Consider the following 18,816-nt stretch of genomic DNA (forward strand, 5'->3'; position numbering starts at 1 on the left):
GCTAAATAAAAAATTATCTTGCATAAAATTTCCAAAAAATTTAAAAATTTCATTGTAAACTGATTTTTTTAATAACTTAACTGTATATCATTGTATTATTTTTTCTTGTTTTTTTTTGGAAAGTCTACGTCTTTCCGCGGGGAGTGTTTAAACAAGACGGTCCAAGGGCTCGTAATAGTAGCCACATTGTACGAGTGAATAGCCCCTCTATACCCTACCCTAATGAGTGGATAAACCCTCGATACTTTACCCTAATGTGTGAATAGCGCTATCTTTTTCAATGCTTATATACTTTACCATGCATAAAATCAGAGTTAATAGCCCCTCGATGCCCTACTCTAACCAGTGATAAAATTATAACCGTATAAATTAACTTATGCTGTAATCCTAATATTCCGGCGAAACGAAGAACAGATAGTTTTATTTACAATCCCCTCGATGGATTTACAACATAGACTTATGCCAATGCACACTTATCGCATCTTATAAATTTTTGAAATAGTAAGTTTAGCTATAGTGATTACCCATTTTAGTGATTATCCCCTCGAATTACCTTTAGCAATGCTAAAATGATCAAACGAATAACGCTCATTTAACACTATGTTAGCTCTATCTAAACCCACATTTGAATGAACCGCAAAACGTTTCAGTCAAACATAACATAGATGGCGATAGCTACCGAACGTGAACGAAACACATAAGGAGCGCGGTAGGAAACGGGAAAATCGTCATCTATTTAAAACCCCCAAACATACAAATTAATAAGTATCCGACACCAATGACAGGGCTCCCACAAAAATCTCTAAAATAAATAGGGGAAAAAGGGACTTTTCACGATAAAAATAGGGTAAAATAGGGACCTAAATTCAAAATGTAGGAACCAAAAAGGGACCACTGGTAAAACAAAATGATATCTATTCTGTGAAAATATCACAAACAGTTAGGAACCTATTACTCTTTTCTATTTTTTCGACAAAATAGGGTATTATTTCTGACTTTCTTTTGTTTATATTCTTATTCTAAGGGAGCGGTAGGTAAGACTTGATACTGGCTCTAATGTATAAGGAACGTTTTTTTATTAGAAGTAACTATTTTCGTATCATGTTTACTGTTTTTTAAAAAAATCCACTGAACTAGAATACTCCGTTCCATTTATTCCATAAATTCCTTTCCCCCACTCTATTCGGGAAAGTAGGGCTTTCATTCCACCGGGCTGCCAGGCCTTTAGTGCGGTTTCTGATAGGAAACCGATCTGCATGATTATAAGCACTGAGCGCATTTAGACTTGGCTTTTAAAGTTGCGAAGACGTTTATCTAGCCAAAGCATAGCCCAGTCGATCCGCGCTCGCGGACGCTGCGCTCATGCTCGCGCTATAGCGCGAGCAGCTTGCGTCGTTATGCGCGTGATCGAGTGGGCTATGGCTACTGCTACGAGTGATAGCCGGCTTCAGAAGAGGAAGCCAAGGCATAGCCGATATCCGAAACGCGGTGCACGTTACCGGGCTGCCGGACTAACAAAATGTAAAATCCACAAAATAGTGAAAGCTTGACTAGTCCATTTAGATATTTTTATTTGATCTTTGTCGACTATTACGATTTTCCTACCCCCATTAATGGAACGGTGTATTTGGACCTATACAGGGTTCGTACAAAATTTTTGAACGAAATTCCCTGACTTTTCCAGGTTTTCCCTGACTAACTTAAACAAATTTATCTGACCATTTGCAATAACGTACACTGCAAATTTCAGGATCACTTCAAGATCACAAAAGAACACTTAAGTGTTCCTGATGAGTTCTTGAAGTGAGTCGATGTGTTCTCAATATGATCTTATGGTTCCGTTTTCGTTCTTATAGCGATCATTCGTGTTCTTGAAAGTTTAAAGTGTTCTTATGACTTGACTTTGAAAATTAAAGCGAGTTACACACTTCAAGAACACCAAATATTTGAAAGTGATCTTACTATGCTCCTGTGCTAAGTGTTCTAACGAGAAGTTTACAATAATACTTTTACCCTAAAAACACATTTTGCTCAAGTTCATTAAATTTATCATGATTTACGGTTGTAAAGTAATTAAATTTTTCATATCAGCGTAGAGAAGGTTAACGAAATGATAACCAAAAGTTTCCAAAAAATTACTAAGTTTATTCAGAGCAATAAACATTTTTTTAAATAAACTCTCTACATTAAGTTTTCCAATGTATTTGTTCTACCAAAATGATTAAGAAACATTTTAACTATAAATAACAGTCTAAGAGATTTTTTAGAGAGCATTTACTTTACAAAAACAAATTCTAGACATTTTTAAGGATTGCTCTAGAGTTATCCGTGTTAAGAGAGGATGAGGAGCAACTTTCACTATACTCTTTCAATAAAGACTTATCCCCATAACTTTTACCCACTAAAATCAAATTCCCTGACTTTGCTGAAACTTTTAAAATAGGGACTTGGCAGTACTACGTCATGCAACGTCAGGCTACCTTGCACTAGTGCTAAAAAACATACCAGGAGGAGGGGCTTATGTAGCTTTCATTCTGTTAAAAAAACATACCATAATGGCGCTGGGGGCGGAGTTAAGCCTGAATTGCCAAGTCCCTATTCCCGGATTTTCAGCCCATTCTTAAATTCCCTGACTTTTCCAGGTTCTCTATGATAAAAATTAGTTTACGGGTTTTTCACCCTTAATTAACTCGGAAATGATAGGGAAAACATATTTTTGAGATAGGACTTATCAGCAACTTTAAGTAACTCAGTTTAAAAAATAGCTTTGACTCAAGTCAAAATCTAACTTTTGCCCCTAAAATTTTAATTAACCTATCAGGACGCTAGAGGTGTTTTGAGAAAGTAGAACCACTCAAGGGAGTGTGGGAGTGTAGAGATCCCGCTGCTCGTCAGCCGACGCTAAGCGCGTGGTAGGAATCTTGCCCCTCAAACGAGGTTCAGCGCATGGAGGCAAAGTATTATACTCTTCTATTTGCTCTTGCTTTCAGTAACCAATGGCAAAAATAGTTTACTTTCAGGGAAAAAAGTGACTCAGTATCAGCCTTATGGTCTTGATAAATTCACAAGGCCTGAGGCTATAGTTATCATAGAATGAAAATGAGGCATGAATTCCCATTCCATGTTGTTATTAAATATTTCAAATATTTTTAATCGCTTAATGGACTTTTTGACATGATCCCTGACTTTGACTAGGTCTACTTCGGTTTTTGGCTCCATAACGGTTGGCTGATTTTTGTTTTTATTAGGAAATGGCAATCTAATAAGCTCAATTCCTCGACTGTAGCACAGTTCATCGATGTGGAAACCTTTGCCAACCATAATACCATCTGTATATGGTGTGAGCTTGTCTAATATTTGGCTATCATTAGTTACAAACTTATCAGAGGTTCGTCCTCCATAAGCTTTACTGATAAACGTTATGTTTCCAGCTGGAGCAACACCCACTAAAAACTTTACTGAGTTGCAACTTTTACAGAATGAACATGTCAAAATGCTGGACCTCAAGTACTTGGACTTTTTAATTAGTACTTCTGTGCATTCTAAAATCAAAACCACGTTCTTGTAATTCTCAAAAAACGTAGGCAGGTTTTTTAGAATTTCATCCTTACTGAGCCATTCAATTGCTGTTTCCAAAACATCCGCTAAAGCACGTACACCCTGATGAAAGTAGAGTCTACAACTTTTTTCAGAAATGCCTAGCACTGTCGCTATGACGATAAAACTCAGATTGAGTTTCATTTTCATTAGTATTAAAAATACTAGACCTTCGGTTGGCAGGGAAATATCTATAGTAAATATGGAACGCGTACAGCCAACAAGTACGTTGAACAGCTCAAAAGAAGCTATTCCACAAATATTATACAAGTCACTATCAGTTTTTATAATGTTCAAAAGATTGAAGTTATGGGAAACATGTTTATTGACCTGGCAAGTCTTGTCAAACTTTCTAACACACACAAACGTTTCAGTGGACGTAGTCAAATTACATGAACTGAATAAATGGTCCGAATTTTCAGAATTACTACTGTCAGTTTCTTTCAATACGCTATCTTGAACTGATTTAGAGCCACTATCCTCCTTCGGAATATGTTTCACAAACTGTTTTCGTAACTTCCTCTTCCCGACAATATCCTTTGGTTCTAGCAAAGTTACTGGCAAATTCTGTGAAGGAATTATTCCTTTCTTAAGTTTTCGTCTCTTTGCTGGCAAATCTAATAGAAAAATATTATTATTCCAAATTAATTATTATTGCGTGGTCAGAACTTCAAAATGTTTACTTAAGCCTTGGCTCAATTACCTGGAAAGAAGAAATCCTTCCGTTGGAAATGAAGGCCACAAACCCGCATATAATTGCTTATTTTCTTCCTAATTTTTAGTTTTTCTTTCCACTCTAATCTAATATTCTTATCCTTTGGAAATAAGTGCATTGAAAGTCCTGAGATGGATTTATTTTTCGAAGAATTACACTGAGGTACACAACAAAACGACGGCGCCATGATATTCCGACTTTCCGAGGGCCCTCGAGGCTCCTGCGTTTGGAGACCGAGAGCCCGAACGCGTACGGTTTCGCGTTCGCGAGCTAAGCTTACTGTCTTAGGATCGTTTCGGTAAAACCCGCCAGAAGGCACGCATTTCTTTCACCCAATGACGTTGTTAGTTTCATAGCACGTGACACGACACGACTCGGACAGAAAGAGTAAGTTGCCTCGTCTCTGAAGAGCAAAATAACGGACTACGGGCTTGCGGAAAAGCCGGCGGTTGAGTTGAAGTTATCGGTTTTTGGAAAGTTTTCTTTCGGGCTTTCGGCGAAGGTTACTAAGTTCTTTTGAACGTAGTCCAGTTTTTCGGCAGAGGGCACGAGTAAATAAGCATAAGTAAGTACCTTTTTTGTTGTTTAATAACGTAAAATAATTGAGCAATTTAAAAGATAAAGCGTTACGGCTCCCACTGGTTAAGGTACTCTATATAAAGAACAATAACACAGGGGTTATAGGACATAGAATGTACTGATGAAATTTTGAATTTTAATTAATGTTACTTTTGTATTATATTCCCTATATCTTGTAATGTAAAGTGTACATAAGTATTTTCAAAAAGTTTCGGAGCTGTAAGACCTTTTCTTTGGTCCTAGCTCGACAATAAAAACGGAGCAAAAAAAATCTGTTAGGCTTAGGGTAACATGAGGCTCTCTTTGTATCTGCAATAGGCTTAGTTAAAGGCCTACAAACAAATTCAGTTTCGTAATTAACTGTGCTATGGAAATTCAAACGGAGAACAGTTGGGTAAGAGCAAGCGTGGCTGGGGAAGTTTGGCTGTAATTATTGGAAAATAGATTTTAAAGTTAAAACCATTTTCCTTCACCATCGGTAAATCTAGGTATTCAAAAATTTTTCTTATTTTTTCTAGGCTTCTTGGTTAAACAAGATCATTGTTTTTCAGGTAAGTATACGAGCAATTGTGAGAAATTTTCTGTTTATGCACATTTATTTCATAGTCCTATAACCTAGCAAAGTTCAATTTATGATAAAAATCAATTTTCGAAACATCACTGACCAGGAATCAGTGTTTCTCTTCCCTTTTTTTCAGCTATTTTTGGCTAGCTTATTTTAAGCTAGGGACGGATTAAATAGATATGAATACTTTCCCATGCAATATTTGTAGCTATTCTGGAAAAACTTTACAAGCGTTAAGTTTGCATTGCATAAAATTACATCGGAATGATCCATTATTTTTTGTTTCTTGCAAAAATTGTCCTTACACATCTAAAAGTTGGCACGCGTTTAAAAAACATTGTTCAAAGTATCATAATGAACCGGAACTTAATGAACCAATTCCAAATGAAATTGATGATGAAGATGAATATCATTCGCTGGAAGATATTTCAATGGACACAGATGAGTTTAACATTAATGACCATGCCCCGTTAGTTGAAGGGAAGGATCCTAAAAATGAATACTTATTGCTAAAAAAAGCTTTCGGGTACTTTTTGCTAAAACTTGAAGCAAAGTTTGGATTCAGTAAGAAAAGTATAGACTGCATTGTTGAAGAATTTAGTGAGATTATGAAAGCATTTGGGGTACTTATCCGTTCAAAGTTTGGCAATTTTGCAAATGAAGATGGGAAAAAGTTATCAGATACATTGTTTGATAATTTTTTTGATATCAAAGACATTTCATTATCTCTCAAATCTGACGCGTTAAGGAAAACATTTTATAAGTCAGATTTCAATTTAATTACACCTCAGGAAGTGTACATGGGAAGAATGACCGTCGTTTCTAAGGGGAAATTGAAAAATCAGTCGGTTTGGGGTTATAGTATTCCCATTTTAGAGAGCTTAAAATGTTTAATTGCCATGCCTGATGTCAAATTCTGGCTTACAAATGCACTTGATACTACTGGGGACATAATGAAAGATTGGTGTGATGGTATTTTCTATAAAAACCATAATTTAGCTGGAGCATTTTGCCTGCAAATTATTTTAAATGTAGATGATGTTGAGACATGTAATCCAATTGGAATGCACAAAAAAATTCACAAACTGACATTTTTCACGTATGAGTTAGTGAATATCCCTCCTATGTTCAGGTCAAAATTGTACACAAAACAATTACTGGCAATTGTTAAAGCATCCTACATTAAGAAATTTGGTATGAAAAATATTCTTTTAGATTTTGTACAATCTATGAATGAACTTCAGAATGGTGTAGATTTGGGGTTTAAAATAGATGGCGTTAGTAAAAGTTTAACTGGCCTTTTACTTGGTACACCAGCAGATACTCCTGCTTCAAACCAGCTTTGGGGTTTTAAAGAGGGGTTGGATTCGCTCATAAATGTTGCAGAACATACCATGGATCTAAGCCTGATGTTTTTGACCACTTCAGAGAAGAGCATTTTAGTTTGCGTACAACAGAAGATCACCTTGATTTATGTGATATTCTAGATGAAATTTCTACCGAAAAATATAGGAAGGATTTTAGTAAGGAATATGGTATAAACCAGCGTTCCCCTCTATTTGATATAAAGGGTATTGACTTAAGTATTTCGACCCATGACCCTATGCATGTTTTGTTAGAAGGCGTTGCCCTTGTTGAGTTAAAAGCAGTTTTGAGTTATTTCATTTCTGAAGCCAAATTGTTTACTTTAGAATGGTTAAATCAATCCCTTAATAATTTTAAATACTATTACCTTGAAAATAGAAATAAACCACCAACAATTGAAAGTTCTATCCTGAAATCTGAAGGATCTTTAAATATATCCGCAGCTTCGTGTCTAACTCTAATAGAAATCTTGCCATTTGTTATACGAGAAAGGGTTACAGATGAGTCAAAGGACAATCTGAAAAACTTCATTCGCTTGGTGCAAATAGTTCACATCGGGACATCGCCTTAAGGTGCGTTCTCAAACGAGCGAGAAAGCCATAAAGTCGAGGCGGATCGCGCACGCATGAAGCTGATTTTTGAAACTGATTCTCGCGCCCTCGTTCACATATTTGCGAGAAGATTACTTTTACGCGCTTTTTGCCGATAGATGGAGCTGATTGTCGCAGTCAGCTCGGGTCAAACACGATCAAAAAGTGTTTGATTTTCTCGCCGCTTTTTTTTATCGCAAAACAACACGTGACAATTATTATCCAATAGGAACCACGAAACTAAAAAAGTGGCGCCATAACTGACAGAGACCCTAAATTTCTAACCTTCTCTAATAAAGATATGGTGCAATTAGTTTAGTTATATCAGAAGCCTATAATTAAACCTCTGGTTATATTTAATATCCGTTCCGTTATGAAATCCATGAAGGAAAAAGCGAAACAATTAAAAGCGGAAGAAAGACAAAAAGAAGTAGAGAAAAAAGAAGCATTAATTGAATCTGTCAGAAGCAATAACGTTTTATGGGATAGATTCCTTCCCTCCCACAGGGAAAGAGATACTATAGAAGCCGCGTGGGAGAAGGTTAGCATGGAAACTGGCATGCAGAGTAAGAATCACAGAATAATACACTTGAAATGCCAAATTTTATTTAAAGAATTGGAATTTTTTACTGTAGAGAAAGAGGCAAAAACAACTTGGAAATACTTGAAAGACCAATTTAGAGTAAACTTTCACGCAATTTCTGTAAAGAAATCAGGCCAGGAATATTTAGAAGAAGGAGATATTTCTTTAGTCAAATGGCCCTACTTCAAGCAAATGCTTTTTTTGAAGGACACAGTTGCCAAGAGAGAGTAATTGCAGATAATAACGAAGCTTGTTTAGAGTTACATTACTTTTGAACTTCTTTAGCACCACATCTAATGTAGAGCCAGAGGACGTCTCAAAATTAAATGAAGAAGCTAATGATGCAGCTGCATTCCAGGTATTAATCCCTTAATCCCATTTCGTTTCCCATAATGATTGTATTTTTGGTTGATAAAGATTCTATCAAACCTTGGGCAAGGTTTCATCAATGAAGAAATTGAGGAAGATAATTCGGTGGAAGAGACAGCTACAGCCGGACCCTCAAAATATGTAGAAAAACAAACCACAACGTCAAAAAAACGCAAAATAAGGGAGAGTACCCCACAAACAACAACACGGAAATAACAGTTGTTGATGAGTGTGTTTGGACTAACTTTACTAATTTAGGAATTAATATTTTTAAAACTTTGGGACCTCGATTGATTGGATTGAAATAAATTCTAGATTGTTGAAGCAAGCAACTATTCAAGATGACGACGAAGAAAAACTAGGAAAATATCTGGCAATTTTGATGCGCCGTGTTGGCCCTAAATATAAAAACAAGTGCGAGTTCAAACTGCTTCAAACAGTTTATGAATATATTGAAAAAACTGAAGCAGATAGTTCTGAAAACTAAATTTGTACAGTATGACTAAATTATTTATTTTGTAAAATGATACTTTTATATATCAAATAAAATGATTGAAAACAAATTTATTATTATTTTTTTTTAATTATCACTTCGTGGATTAGTAACCCCAGGCATCTCCCATTGCCAGGGGACTTCTCCCTCCTCACTCCAAAAATAATCGGTATACTTCTGACGTGTTCGTGTCGCTTCTTGGCTAGAATTTCGCGCTGTTGAGCAGGCAATATCGGTAAAACAATTCTCAGGTTCATCATTCCATGAGCCATAACAAAATTTCCCATTTTTATCAACAAAATCAGCGTACCCTGGTGGGCAATATACCCTGTTTTTTTTCTTTTGGCCTGGCTCGATAGCCATCAAAAAGTTGTGAAGCACAACAGTTGCTTTCACAACTCTATCAACGTTGTCTGGATTTAAGGTCATGGTTCGATGGTAAACCTGCCATCTGGCACCTAATAAACCAAAAGCATTTTCACTGCAACGCCTGGCTCTGCTTAACCTATAGTTGAACACTCTTTTCTTCGAGTCTAAATTCCTTCCTGGATATGGTCGGAGAAAATCAGTCCTAAGCTGGAACGCTTCATCACCCAATAATACATGGGGGGCTCGAATGTCACTTCTTGGTAAGGTAGAAGGTCCTCGAATGCCTAGTGTTCCTTTTTCCAGGGCTTGGCCGATTTCTGACGACTTAAATATGCCGCCGTCTGAGCTTGATCCGTAGGCTCCTACATCTACCGCCAAGAATTTGTATGCTGCGTCAACTACAGCCATGAGGACAATAGAATTTGTACCCTTTTGCAACAATAATATTTATAGCAGTTATTAAAAAATTTTAAATGTAAAATTATTTAGAAAAGAAGATCCATACTTTGTAATTATAGTACATTGACCCCGTTTTTGCGGGCTGTTTAATTGCGACATGCTTGCCGTCTACAGCCCCACAACAATTGGGGTATTGCCATTGTCGTCCAAATTGCGTGGCCGCTTCCATCCATATTGCCCTAGTTGGGGTCTTAAGAGAAACACCATTCAGTATTGGTTATCGAGTTTAAAGTATAAACCAAACCATACCGGAAGATACAGTGGTTGTAAAACTTTCCACAAAGCGTCGCAAGTCTCTTTAATGACATAGTGAGATGTCGATTTGCCAATTCTAAAGCCATAGGCAGTGCTCATAAAGCTATCACCAGTGGCTAAAAACCTAGGAAACGCGAAATTAGATATCAAATCTTAAAAATATATATTCTTTGAATTGAAAAGATTACCTTAATGTAATAGCTAAACGATGAGCTGGTGAAAGCGGTTCTCTAGAACGAGGGTACTTTTTAAGGGAACTTGCTAGCATTCCAACCAACTTATCAAAAACGTCCGGCGTCATTCTCATAAAGTTGTGGAAATAAGAATGGTCACAAATCCTCATAGTATTTAGCTATGAATAGGTCATACATTTTTTCAATCTTAAAAACAGGATTAACATAGCTTGTGTTCTTGTTAAGCCTTGGCTTTTACGTACCAGAGTATGAAAATATCCTTCAATTTTCCTATTTTGCCAAATCGGATGCACCCACCATCGGCGATCTTGTCTTCTCTTTCGTTTTACATTTTTTTCGAGCTCTTGTTTCTTTCTCAGTAGGATTTTTTTTTTCAACAGCAAAAGAACCACACGTCTATTTTTTACAATCGCCATCTTTGTCGATCCGTCAAGATGCGCATGCGCGAAACGCGGGATTTTAATTTTTCTCGCCGTTTATGTGAACGCCCGAGCGAGAAGATCACGATGATGTTGAAAGCGGAAGCTGAATTCAAAATCAGCCCGCGAGAATAGGTTTCTAACTTCAGCCTAAGCTTCACGCGTAATCTTCATATTCTCGCTCGTTTGTGAACGTACCTTTACGCAACATCAAAAACGGTTGACGAGCTTAAAAATGCCGTAGAACTATACATAATAGAGTTTCGGCGGCTTTACCCGGATATTTCAATTAAACCAAAAATTCCATTATCTAATACATCTACCTAGGCAGATTTCTATGTTTGGACCATTAAGACACCATTGGTGTATGAGATTTGAAGCATTTTTTTCGGTATTTAAAGGGCGCAAGTGGGGAAGCTTTAAAAACATAGCGAAAAGCATGGGCAATTATAGTTTACTGAGAAATTGTTTTTATCAAAGAGGACCAAATGGAAGCCCAAATTTGAACTATTTATACGGTGGAAATGACATATCTGTTAAGAGACCATTGGACTTGTCAAAATATCCAGAATATATAATAACGGGCATTAGGGCTTTAGCGGGATTATCTCAAATTTGGGAAATCAAAGAAGCTGTTGTACATGGCCATATCTACAGGGAAGGCAACTGTATAGTATTAAATTGCATTAATGAAGCACAGCCAAATTTTGCCGTTGTTCATCGGATATTAAGTTTAGAAAATGATTTGTGCTTTGTGATCCAAGAGTCTTCAAAAAACGAGTACAACCCAGATTTTAATGCGTACAAATTAGTATTAAACGAATTATATAGTTTGGTTCGTCAGTCATCTCTGCAAAACCCATTTCCATTGGCCCCAAGGTACTTAGCAGAAAATCTTTATGTGGTCAACAAATATTCATGCCTCATTCCTAGTACAAATTTATAGATATTCATTCATATATAACTATACTAAATTTTAATGAAAATTATGTATATTTTGATACTTTTAATTTTTTATGAACCATATAATTTTTAATTTTAATAATTTGAGTCGTTATTCTCAATGAGATAGATGTGCTATATTGATATTTAGTGTAATAAGGCGTTGGTTTAGCACATTTAATTTCATCCCACCAAATGAAAGACAAATTTGCTAGTCATCCCCTTGCAATTTCGCATATTGTTCCTAATTTGAAGATTTTTTTTGCAGTTCGGAAATGTTAGATAGTCGGAACATCCTTAGGGGTGCGTGTAAAGATTGTGGAAAGGACGAGTGCTGTGAATTCGAAAGAAGTGCAGATGTAACAAATAACAATTGTGCTTACTGTTGTTGCCCAGTTACGAAACACGAAAAAGGTATTTCATAAACCTTCATAAATAGACTATTACTTAACTGCGCATTTATTAATGTAGTGATTAACGCAAATGATGTTTCAAAACCTGCCTTGCCATTAGAAAAAGGAGCGTCTTCTGACATAAGTAGTTAAATTATTGGATAGGGGTGTAACTTTATATATTTGAAATGATTTTGTTTTTGTAGGACCGAATTCTAGCATGTCTGTGATGGAAACTAGTTGCGAGAACTATTCTCAGACCTTAAATTGCCAGCAGCATACGGAGAAGCCAAATTTTCTTAGTTCACACAGCAAAGAAACTGCTGATGAGACTGATACCATTGGCAAAGATCAAGAAGCCAGCTTTGCTTCTATTACTATTGAGGAAGAAAATACCAATAACAAAAAGCCAGAAAACTCAGTAAGTTATATTTGAATTATATATAACTTGATAATATTCTAACTATATATACGCGAAGATTTCAGACTATGGTATTCCTGCCTTTTCTAAGTTTATAGAGAAAGCCCTAAAGGATGGTACTGTCACCAGTGGCCATACTTGGCACATTTTCGTCTCCGAATGCTGTTTTTTTATATAAAAAACCCCAATGTTTGTACACGAACCGCTTACACAAATATAGGCTCAAGGATGTATGAACTATATCCAAGCATAAAATTAGACGGCACTACACCATGGGTATAAATCCGATAATGAATGCATTTTTTAGCTCTTCGCTATGAGTAATTAAGTTGTATACATTATAGGAAAAATTTATAAAATCACTTAGCTCGAAAATAAGAAAGCAAAGAATAATTAAAAATCGACTGATGAAACGAGAGAAACAAAAGGATTCAAGCGTTTAGCTGCGGCAAATACAGAGACAGTCTCAAAACCAAAAGTTTCTAAGAATTCGAAATCAAAACCCGTCTTAAAGTGAGCATTTATATTTTAATGCCTTTCTAAATTCTACGATATCTTAAAGTAAAGGAATTTTGCAGTATTTCAATAGCTAAAACCCTCTTTTAAATTATTAATTACTTAATAGCTGTACTTTATACCCCACATTAAATGAATATATTTGCCATCATTTATTTCCTTTCATTCAAATGTATAAATGTGCATACCCACCAGAGCTAGCAGCGTAACATTATTTTATATTAAGATTCTTATTATTTTAAATGATTTCTTTACTTTGTGGGTTTTCATATTTCAATAGGGCTTTATCAATTTTTCCTCTAAATATGTGTGTTTGTTTTAGTGGATTTTCTAGAAGCCATTATTAGGGAGACCAGGCAACTGCTGATGAAGAGAAAAATTGTATAAAAATTATTCAAACTGAGTGGATTAAAGCCAAGCCAGATATGGGCGTTGTAAAGGCAAATTTAAAAAAGACATTCAATTTGCGAACCAACCTTATCAGTCGCGATGAAGTGATTTTAGAAGTGTTCTCTTGTTTTGAAACTGTCGACATTGTAAGTTAAGCGTATTGTTTTTAACTTCTAACTTAGAAAAGTGCTTTATAAAGCCCACATTGAATAAGATTTCTTGCACTTTGCAGTTTTTGTTTGAGTTTCGCCTTATGTGCGGAAGAGAGGTATTTGAATCAGTATCCCGTAATGTTGAAAAATTCTTCAATATAATTATAGACATATCAGAAGCGAGAAAAAAATAAGGTATTTGCATATCAATTAAACTAATATAAACAGCGTTTTAAATTGTTTAATTCAGGGCCACGATTTTATGTACTTCGCGTGGATGTGGTTTGTTAAAAAGGCAGGAAATTTTCAAACCAAAGGAATTAAAACTATGTCAATTATTGAAGAAGTTAAAGTATGTAAATATCATTTATTTTCATATCTATTCATTTGAATATTTAACTCTTTTCCCCATCTGACAGGACTCAGAAATACTTGAGCAAATGAAAATTCGCGCGAAAGGACCACCCCTGTGCCTAGTGGCGATTGATAACGGTAAAATATCAAAAGCAGTGATTGTCGGCAACGGATTCGAAATTATATTTAAGGATCATGAACTGAAACTGCCGACGATACTGATGACTGCTTTCAGCATATTACACTCAAGAATTGGACTACCCAATTGTGTTTCTCCAACCGATGGCCCTCTTTGCGAAAGGTCGAAAGATGGGTTTTATCCCATTGGTACTAAAAAGATTACCTTTACTTTCACTTATACCTTTGATATACGGTAACACTACTATTGGTTTATCTTTAAATTCGCTAATTAATTTTGTATTATTCCTAATTTGGTGTCTGTTGACAATTTTATCAAAAAAAACCCCCATCTTTCGACCTCTAAACAAAATCCAATCTACAATCACCCCCTTAAAGGACAAAATCAAAACATTAGAAAAATTTGGAGTATATGAAATCCCATGTTCATGTGGAATGGTTTATATCGGCCAATCTATCCGTAATTTTAAATTTAGGTTCAATGAACATAAAAATGATATAAAAAACAAAAGATGTGATTCGTCAGCACTGGCAGAACACATCGACTTAAACCCTAACCATTCTATACTGTTTAACAATGCAAAAAAACCTAATAATGTTAGACCAATATTTTAAACTTAACCTACATGAATCTATGAATATCCTTAAAAAAAGAAAAACTAAAAAATGTCTAAATCGAGATAACGGCCCCGCTAGTTTTTTAGCTGAATTGTGGCATAGGGGTGAATACAAAGTTCCCGCAACGGACGACACGTGACCCGAATCATGCGGTTTCCTAAATCGAATTTTATCGAGCGACAGATCAGACCTGATAATGCCTTTGAAACAAAGTAGCGAAACTAGTCGTCTCCGTTTTTAATAATAAACGTTTTTAAAAATATTTATTGCGTAATGAAAGTAGTCTTAATTTCAATATTAATAATATTATACGTAAGTACCGGTATAAGTCACTCAACTTACTTAATAATTAAATAAATATTTATTAGGTTTTAATCAAAAATATATCCAAAATTAGTCTCAAACTTAAGTAATACCACTATTTTCAATAGGCTAGTCTTAGTGACCTAAAACTACACTGTAAAAAATAACTGTTGAAATTACGGCTATTTTACTGGCAGAAAATTACCAGGAAAGTTACCGTTAAATTACAGGTTTTTTTACCGTTAACATCAACATTAATTTTATAGTGAAACTTGCAATTAAAAACCTAATATATGTACAATTATATTATAGTTAGTTTAACAGAAACATTACTGTGGTGTCAACAGTAAATTGTACCTGATTTCTACTATTATTTTAAAATAAAATGACGGTAAAAAAACCACAACGTTAGTTTTCACGTAAATCTTGCAGTTAAGAACTTGCTCCATGCAGAGGTGAAGTTAGGTATAGTTTTACTGGAACGTTACTTGTGTGCCAACGTGAAATTCTGCCTTCCTTCCTACTAGGGGTGTGCGAATACCACTTTTTGGGTATCGAACCGGTTATCGAATACCAAAAAATTTTCCTTATCAAATACCGAATCGAATAGTTTATTTCAAATCGAATACCGAATAGTTGGGCCTTGGTAATTTTTTTCCTTCCCGATTAATCGCGAATAGTTAAGCCTATTAACCGCGAATATTTAACCCTGATATTCGCGAATACTAGGCCAACTATTCGCGGTTAATCGGGTAGTAACCCTAATATTTGCCAATAAAATTACAAAGCAAGGAGAAGAACATTTAGAAGCTCCTAAATTTCAAAAACCTCTCCTCATTGGTGGTCAAGTATTTCTTAAAATTTTCATATGAACTAGCTGGTAGTTTTTGACGGGAGACAAAAAAATTGGGATGATATTTTTTTAAATAAGGTGGGTCTCTCTAGTGCCAAGGACCAAAATTTATGGTAGTCGAACTTTAACCGAATAGTCAGTTCGGTATTCGATATTCGAATCGAATAGTGAAAATGGGCTTATCGAATACCGAATCGAATTATTCGGTTCGGTATTCGATCGAATTATTTGATTGAAACGGTTAACCGCACACCTCTACTTCCTACTATTGTTTCAAATAAAATTACAGATAACCGTAGTAACTACTGGTAACATCCCATTATTTTAAAATTAAATGACGGCAGCCCATCGTAACTAGAGCAAATTTTATGTGTTATTACGGTTTATTTTCAAGGTTTTCAATTATAATTTTGAAGTCTAACTAGATGGTAACAATATCAATCAAAATAAGATTGGAAACTAAAATAAAACTCTCCGAGTCGAGAGCTAATATATCCTATCAAGAATTATACTTTTCAAACAAAGGTCAATCAGCCAATGAGTTAACAGGAAATAAAAAGCACAAATCTGACGAGATCTTGCCTAGTTCACTTGTAACGGTTAAAGTTTCTAATCCTTTACTATATATCCTCATTATTTCTATTAAAGGCCTCATATATATCATTTAAATGTGTATTTAACTTTCGGCTCACTCTGAACCGTTAAGACCTCCTCAACGAGAAGATGAATCAAGGCTAATTTAGCTTTAACCCAAGGAATTCTTAATTCGTGGATCCACTTCGAACAACAGTTACTAAATAATAGGCGTTAACATCCATTGAAACTACGAAAGTTAAATTTTACGTTTACCCTATATATAAATGTAATAAAGCTGAATTAAAAAGTAAACACAAATTTGAAATATTAATATCAAGAGATGTTCTTGGAATATTGAAATGAAACAGAGCTTTATAGCTACACAACTACTAAAAAAATTGTAATGTCGAAACATATTTAATCGATTTTAATTTAATATTCTGCAAAAAGAAAATGTAAATGGTTTTGAAAGAGATCTTTTCATCCTACTCGCTTTATATTAACTTTGATACGCGTATAGTGTTTCGATTCAGCTGCAATCTTCATTACTCGTTCTATATAAACTTTCAATCGTGTCGTTCCGAAGAAAAAAGTATATCTTAAATAATTAAATAAATATATCTTATTTTAATTATTTTAATCGTCTGTATTTTAGATTAATTATAGTTAAGTTGATGCAAGAAACATCATTCCTAAAACTATTTTAAACATAGCTATTGTTAACGTTTGACTTCTAGCGAATACCTTTTTCAGAATTTTCGTGAATTTAGGGTATATAAGGTGATCGATTCACAGTGATGTATAAGAAAATGAGCATATGCGTGAAGCTATGGTGGAAACCCTGCCATTGGGAGGCTAGACGTTTCTCGTAACCCTAGCCGCTCGCCGCGTTCATCTTAAACCTAAGGACGTAGATGCAGTAGAAGCAAGATCTCATTCACGTAAAGAGAGAACGTTCGACTCAGTCTAATCCGCTTCCATGAAGTCAGAGTTATCTTTTTCTTCTGGGAGGGGCCTAGTTTAGGTCGGTTTAGCCATAGCCCACTCGCTCAGCGCTCCCAGACGCTGCGCTGCTCGCGCTATAGCTATAGCGAGAGCAGCTTGCGTCGTGACGCGCGTGATCGAGTGGGGTATGGTTTAGCTCGCCACCTACAAACCTCAAATTACTGAATAAAATGTTAAATGGACAGGCCAGTAGCGACTCGAGAGTCGGCCAAGGCAAGAAGTTGAAAGAAACTATTGGCAACAATGTTAACTTGTTAAGTATTAGTATACGATTCAGATTAATAACATTGGATCGGCCTTATTAAAAATATATTTTTTATCAATCGGAGTAGGGACAGATAAAAATAACGTGGTATTATATTAAAATATGGCTATTTACCTGAAGTTTCAAACGTAAGCCTTGGTTGTTCTGACACTTAAGGAAAATAATAGTGGCCTTTCTTGTTATAATAATCGAATAACTATTGTCTATTTTACTATTTACTATTCGGTCTATATTTATATCGACATAACCAGCACTATCAACTGTTGCTTTAATAAACATTTCTACTAATTCTGGAGTCAGTCTCCCTCACATCGAGATCGAGAACGACAATTTCGATAAATAATCAATGGATAGTCCACCAGGCGGTGTTAGTGTATCGATAAAATGGCGGGAATTCTTTTAGGGAGGGGACTAGGTAGTACTTGATGGTAGCGAAGATGAAGGTAAACTCGAACGTTCTCTCTCTACGTGAATGAGATCTTGGTAAAAGATAATGTTGCAGATTGGTGTCTATGTGGTATAGACGAAAGACTAGTGCATGGTGTTCTTTTTAGAATCCAATAAATATTTATTGGTATTGGGTGAAAGAGTTCGCCAGCAGATGAAGTTATAACGGCTAGTTAACGATTGACGTTAAGTAAGATAAATATAGCGATGAAGTAAAGTTTCCGAATTTCTGTGTACTGCGAATGCGGTCCGGAAATTGCGAACACGTTTGCTCCTATTTGCCAACTGCTAACGCGGTGCAAGACAGATACGTCCAGTATAATACCTCTCCGAGTGACGATGACGTCAAAGAGAGGTAAAAATAAATTTCTAGAAAAAATGTTTTAGGAAAATGAAATTGTTGTTGAAAAATCTGAGATAAGTAATTTTTATTTCAATTAATTTATAGGAAATAAATCCAATACCAGTAAAATAAATGTCCCTAGATATGGGAAATTTCCCTCAATCTGGCATCACTGAATTACGCGGAAGAATGCTGGTTAATATGATTTGTTACTCTTAGTTGTTGTCCAATGTCGTAAATTGTAATAATGAATAAATAATCGTAAATAATATTCTTTCTAACAGAGAAAAAAGGTGAACTTATTTGAATTTATTTCATTTGGGGTAGTACGAAACTCAAGCAAAGAATACCAGTGTTCATATATTATTGGTAACCTAAGAGCATCCTCACAGTTGATCACTGATAATTTATTGTCGATGTTACGATATTTCTAAACGACAATGTTTCTATTGTTACTTAGTGTTGGTTTTACAGTATTTTTAATCGACAGTATTTTTACTTATACTTTATTGTTGATGGTACGGTATATTAAGATAACAGTAACTTTCT

At 35.3% G+C, this 18,816-nt stretch overlaps 2 protein-coding genes and 2 long non-coding RNA genes across 4 annotated transcripts; 3 read left to right on the forward strand and 1 right to left on the reverse strand.

The window, feature by feature from the left end:
- Positions 1 to 3,045: 3,045 nt before the first annotated feature.
- Positions 3,046 to 4,499, reverse strand: LOC149685484 (uncharacterized). Its single transcript, XM_089871029.1, has 2 exons — positions 4,301 to 4,499; positions 3,046 to 4,214 (listed from the first exon to the last, which is right to left on the reverse strand). Exons 1-2 carry the CDS (start codon positions 4,497 to 4,499, stop codon positions 3,046 to 3,048), a joined length of 1,368 nt encoding a protein of 455 aa, XP_089727155.1.
- A 334-nt stretch (positions 4,500 to 4,833) lies between these two features.
- On the forward strand, positions 4,834 to 11,849 carry LOC149685485 (uncharacterized). The gene is made up of 3 exons (XR_016384073.1): positions 4,834 to 4,877; positions 5,410 to 5,442; positions 11,763 to 11,849. It is a non-coding gene; the product is annotated as an uncharacterized LOC149685485 (long non-coding RNA).
- LOC149685486 (uncharacterized) lies at positions 7,394 to 8,579 on the forward strand. The gene is made up of 4 exons (XM_089870875.1): positions 7,394 to 7,977; positions 8,047 to 8,221; positions 8,280 to 8,352; positions 8,412 to 8,579. Exons 1-4 carry the CDS (start codon positions 7,785 to 7,787, stop codon positions 8,577 to 8,579), a joined length of 609 nt encoding a protein of 202 aa, XP_089727001.1. The 5' UTR covers positions 7,394 to 7,784.
- A 1,426-nt stretch (positions 11,850 to 13,275) lies between the features above and the next one.
- LOC149685487 (uncharacterized) lies at positions 13,276 to 13,920 on the forward strand. Its single transcript, XR_016384074.1, has 4 exons — positions 13,276 to 13,359; positions 13,446 to 13,560; positions 13,616 to 13,717; positions 13,785 to 13,920. It is a non-coding gene; the product is annotated as an uncharacterized LOC149685487 (long non-coding RNA).
- Positions 13,921 to 18,816: the final 4,896 nt, after the last annotated feature.

The sequence above is a fragment of the Phalangium opilio genome, unplaced genomic scaffold (assembly GCF_054372755.1).
Source record: "Phalangium opilio isolate 3A_F unplaced genomic scaffold, DU_Popi_V2 ptg000032l_1, whole genome shotgun sequence".
Classification (NCBI taxonomy): domain Eukaryota; kingdom Metazoa; phylum Arthropoda; class Arachnida; order Opiliones; family Phalangiidae; genus Phalangium; species Phalangium opilio.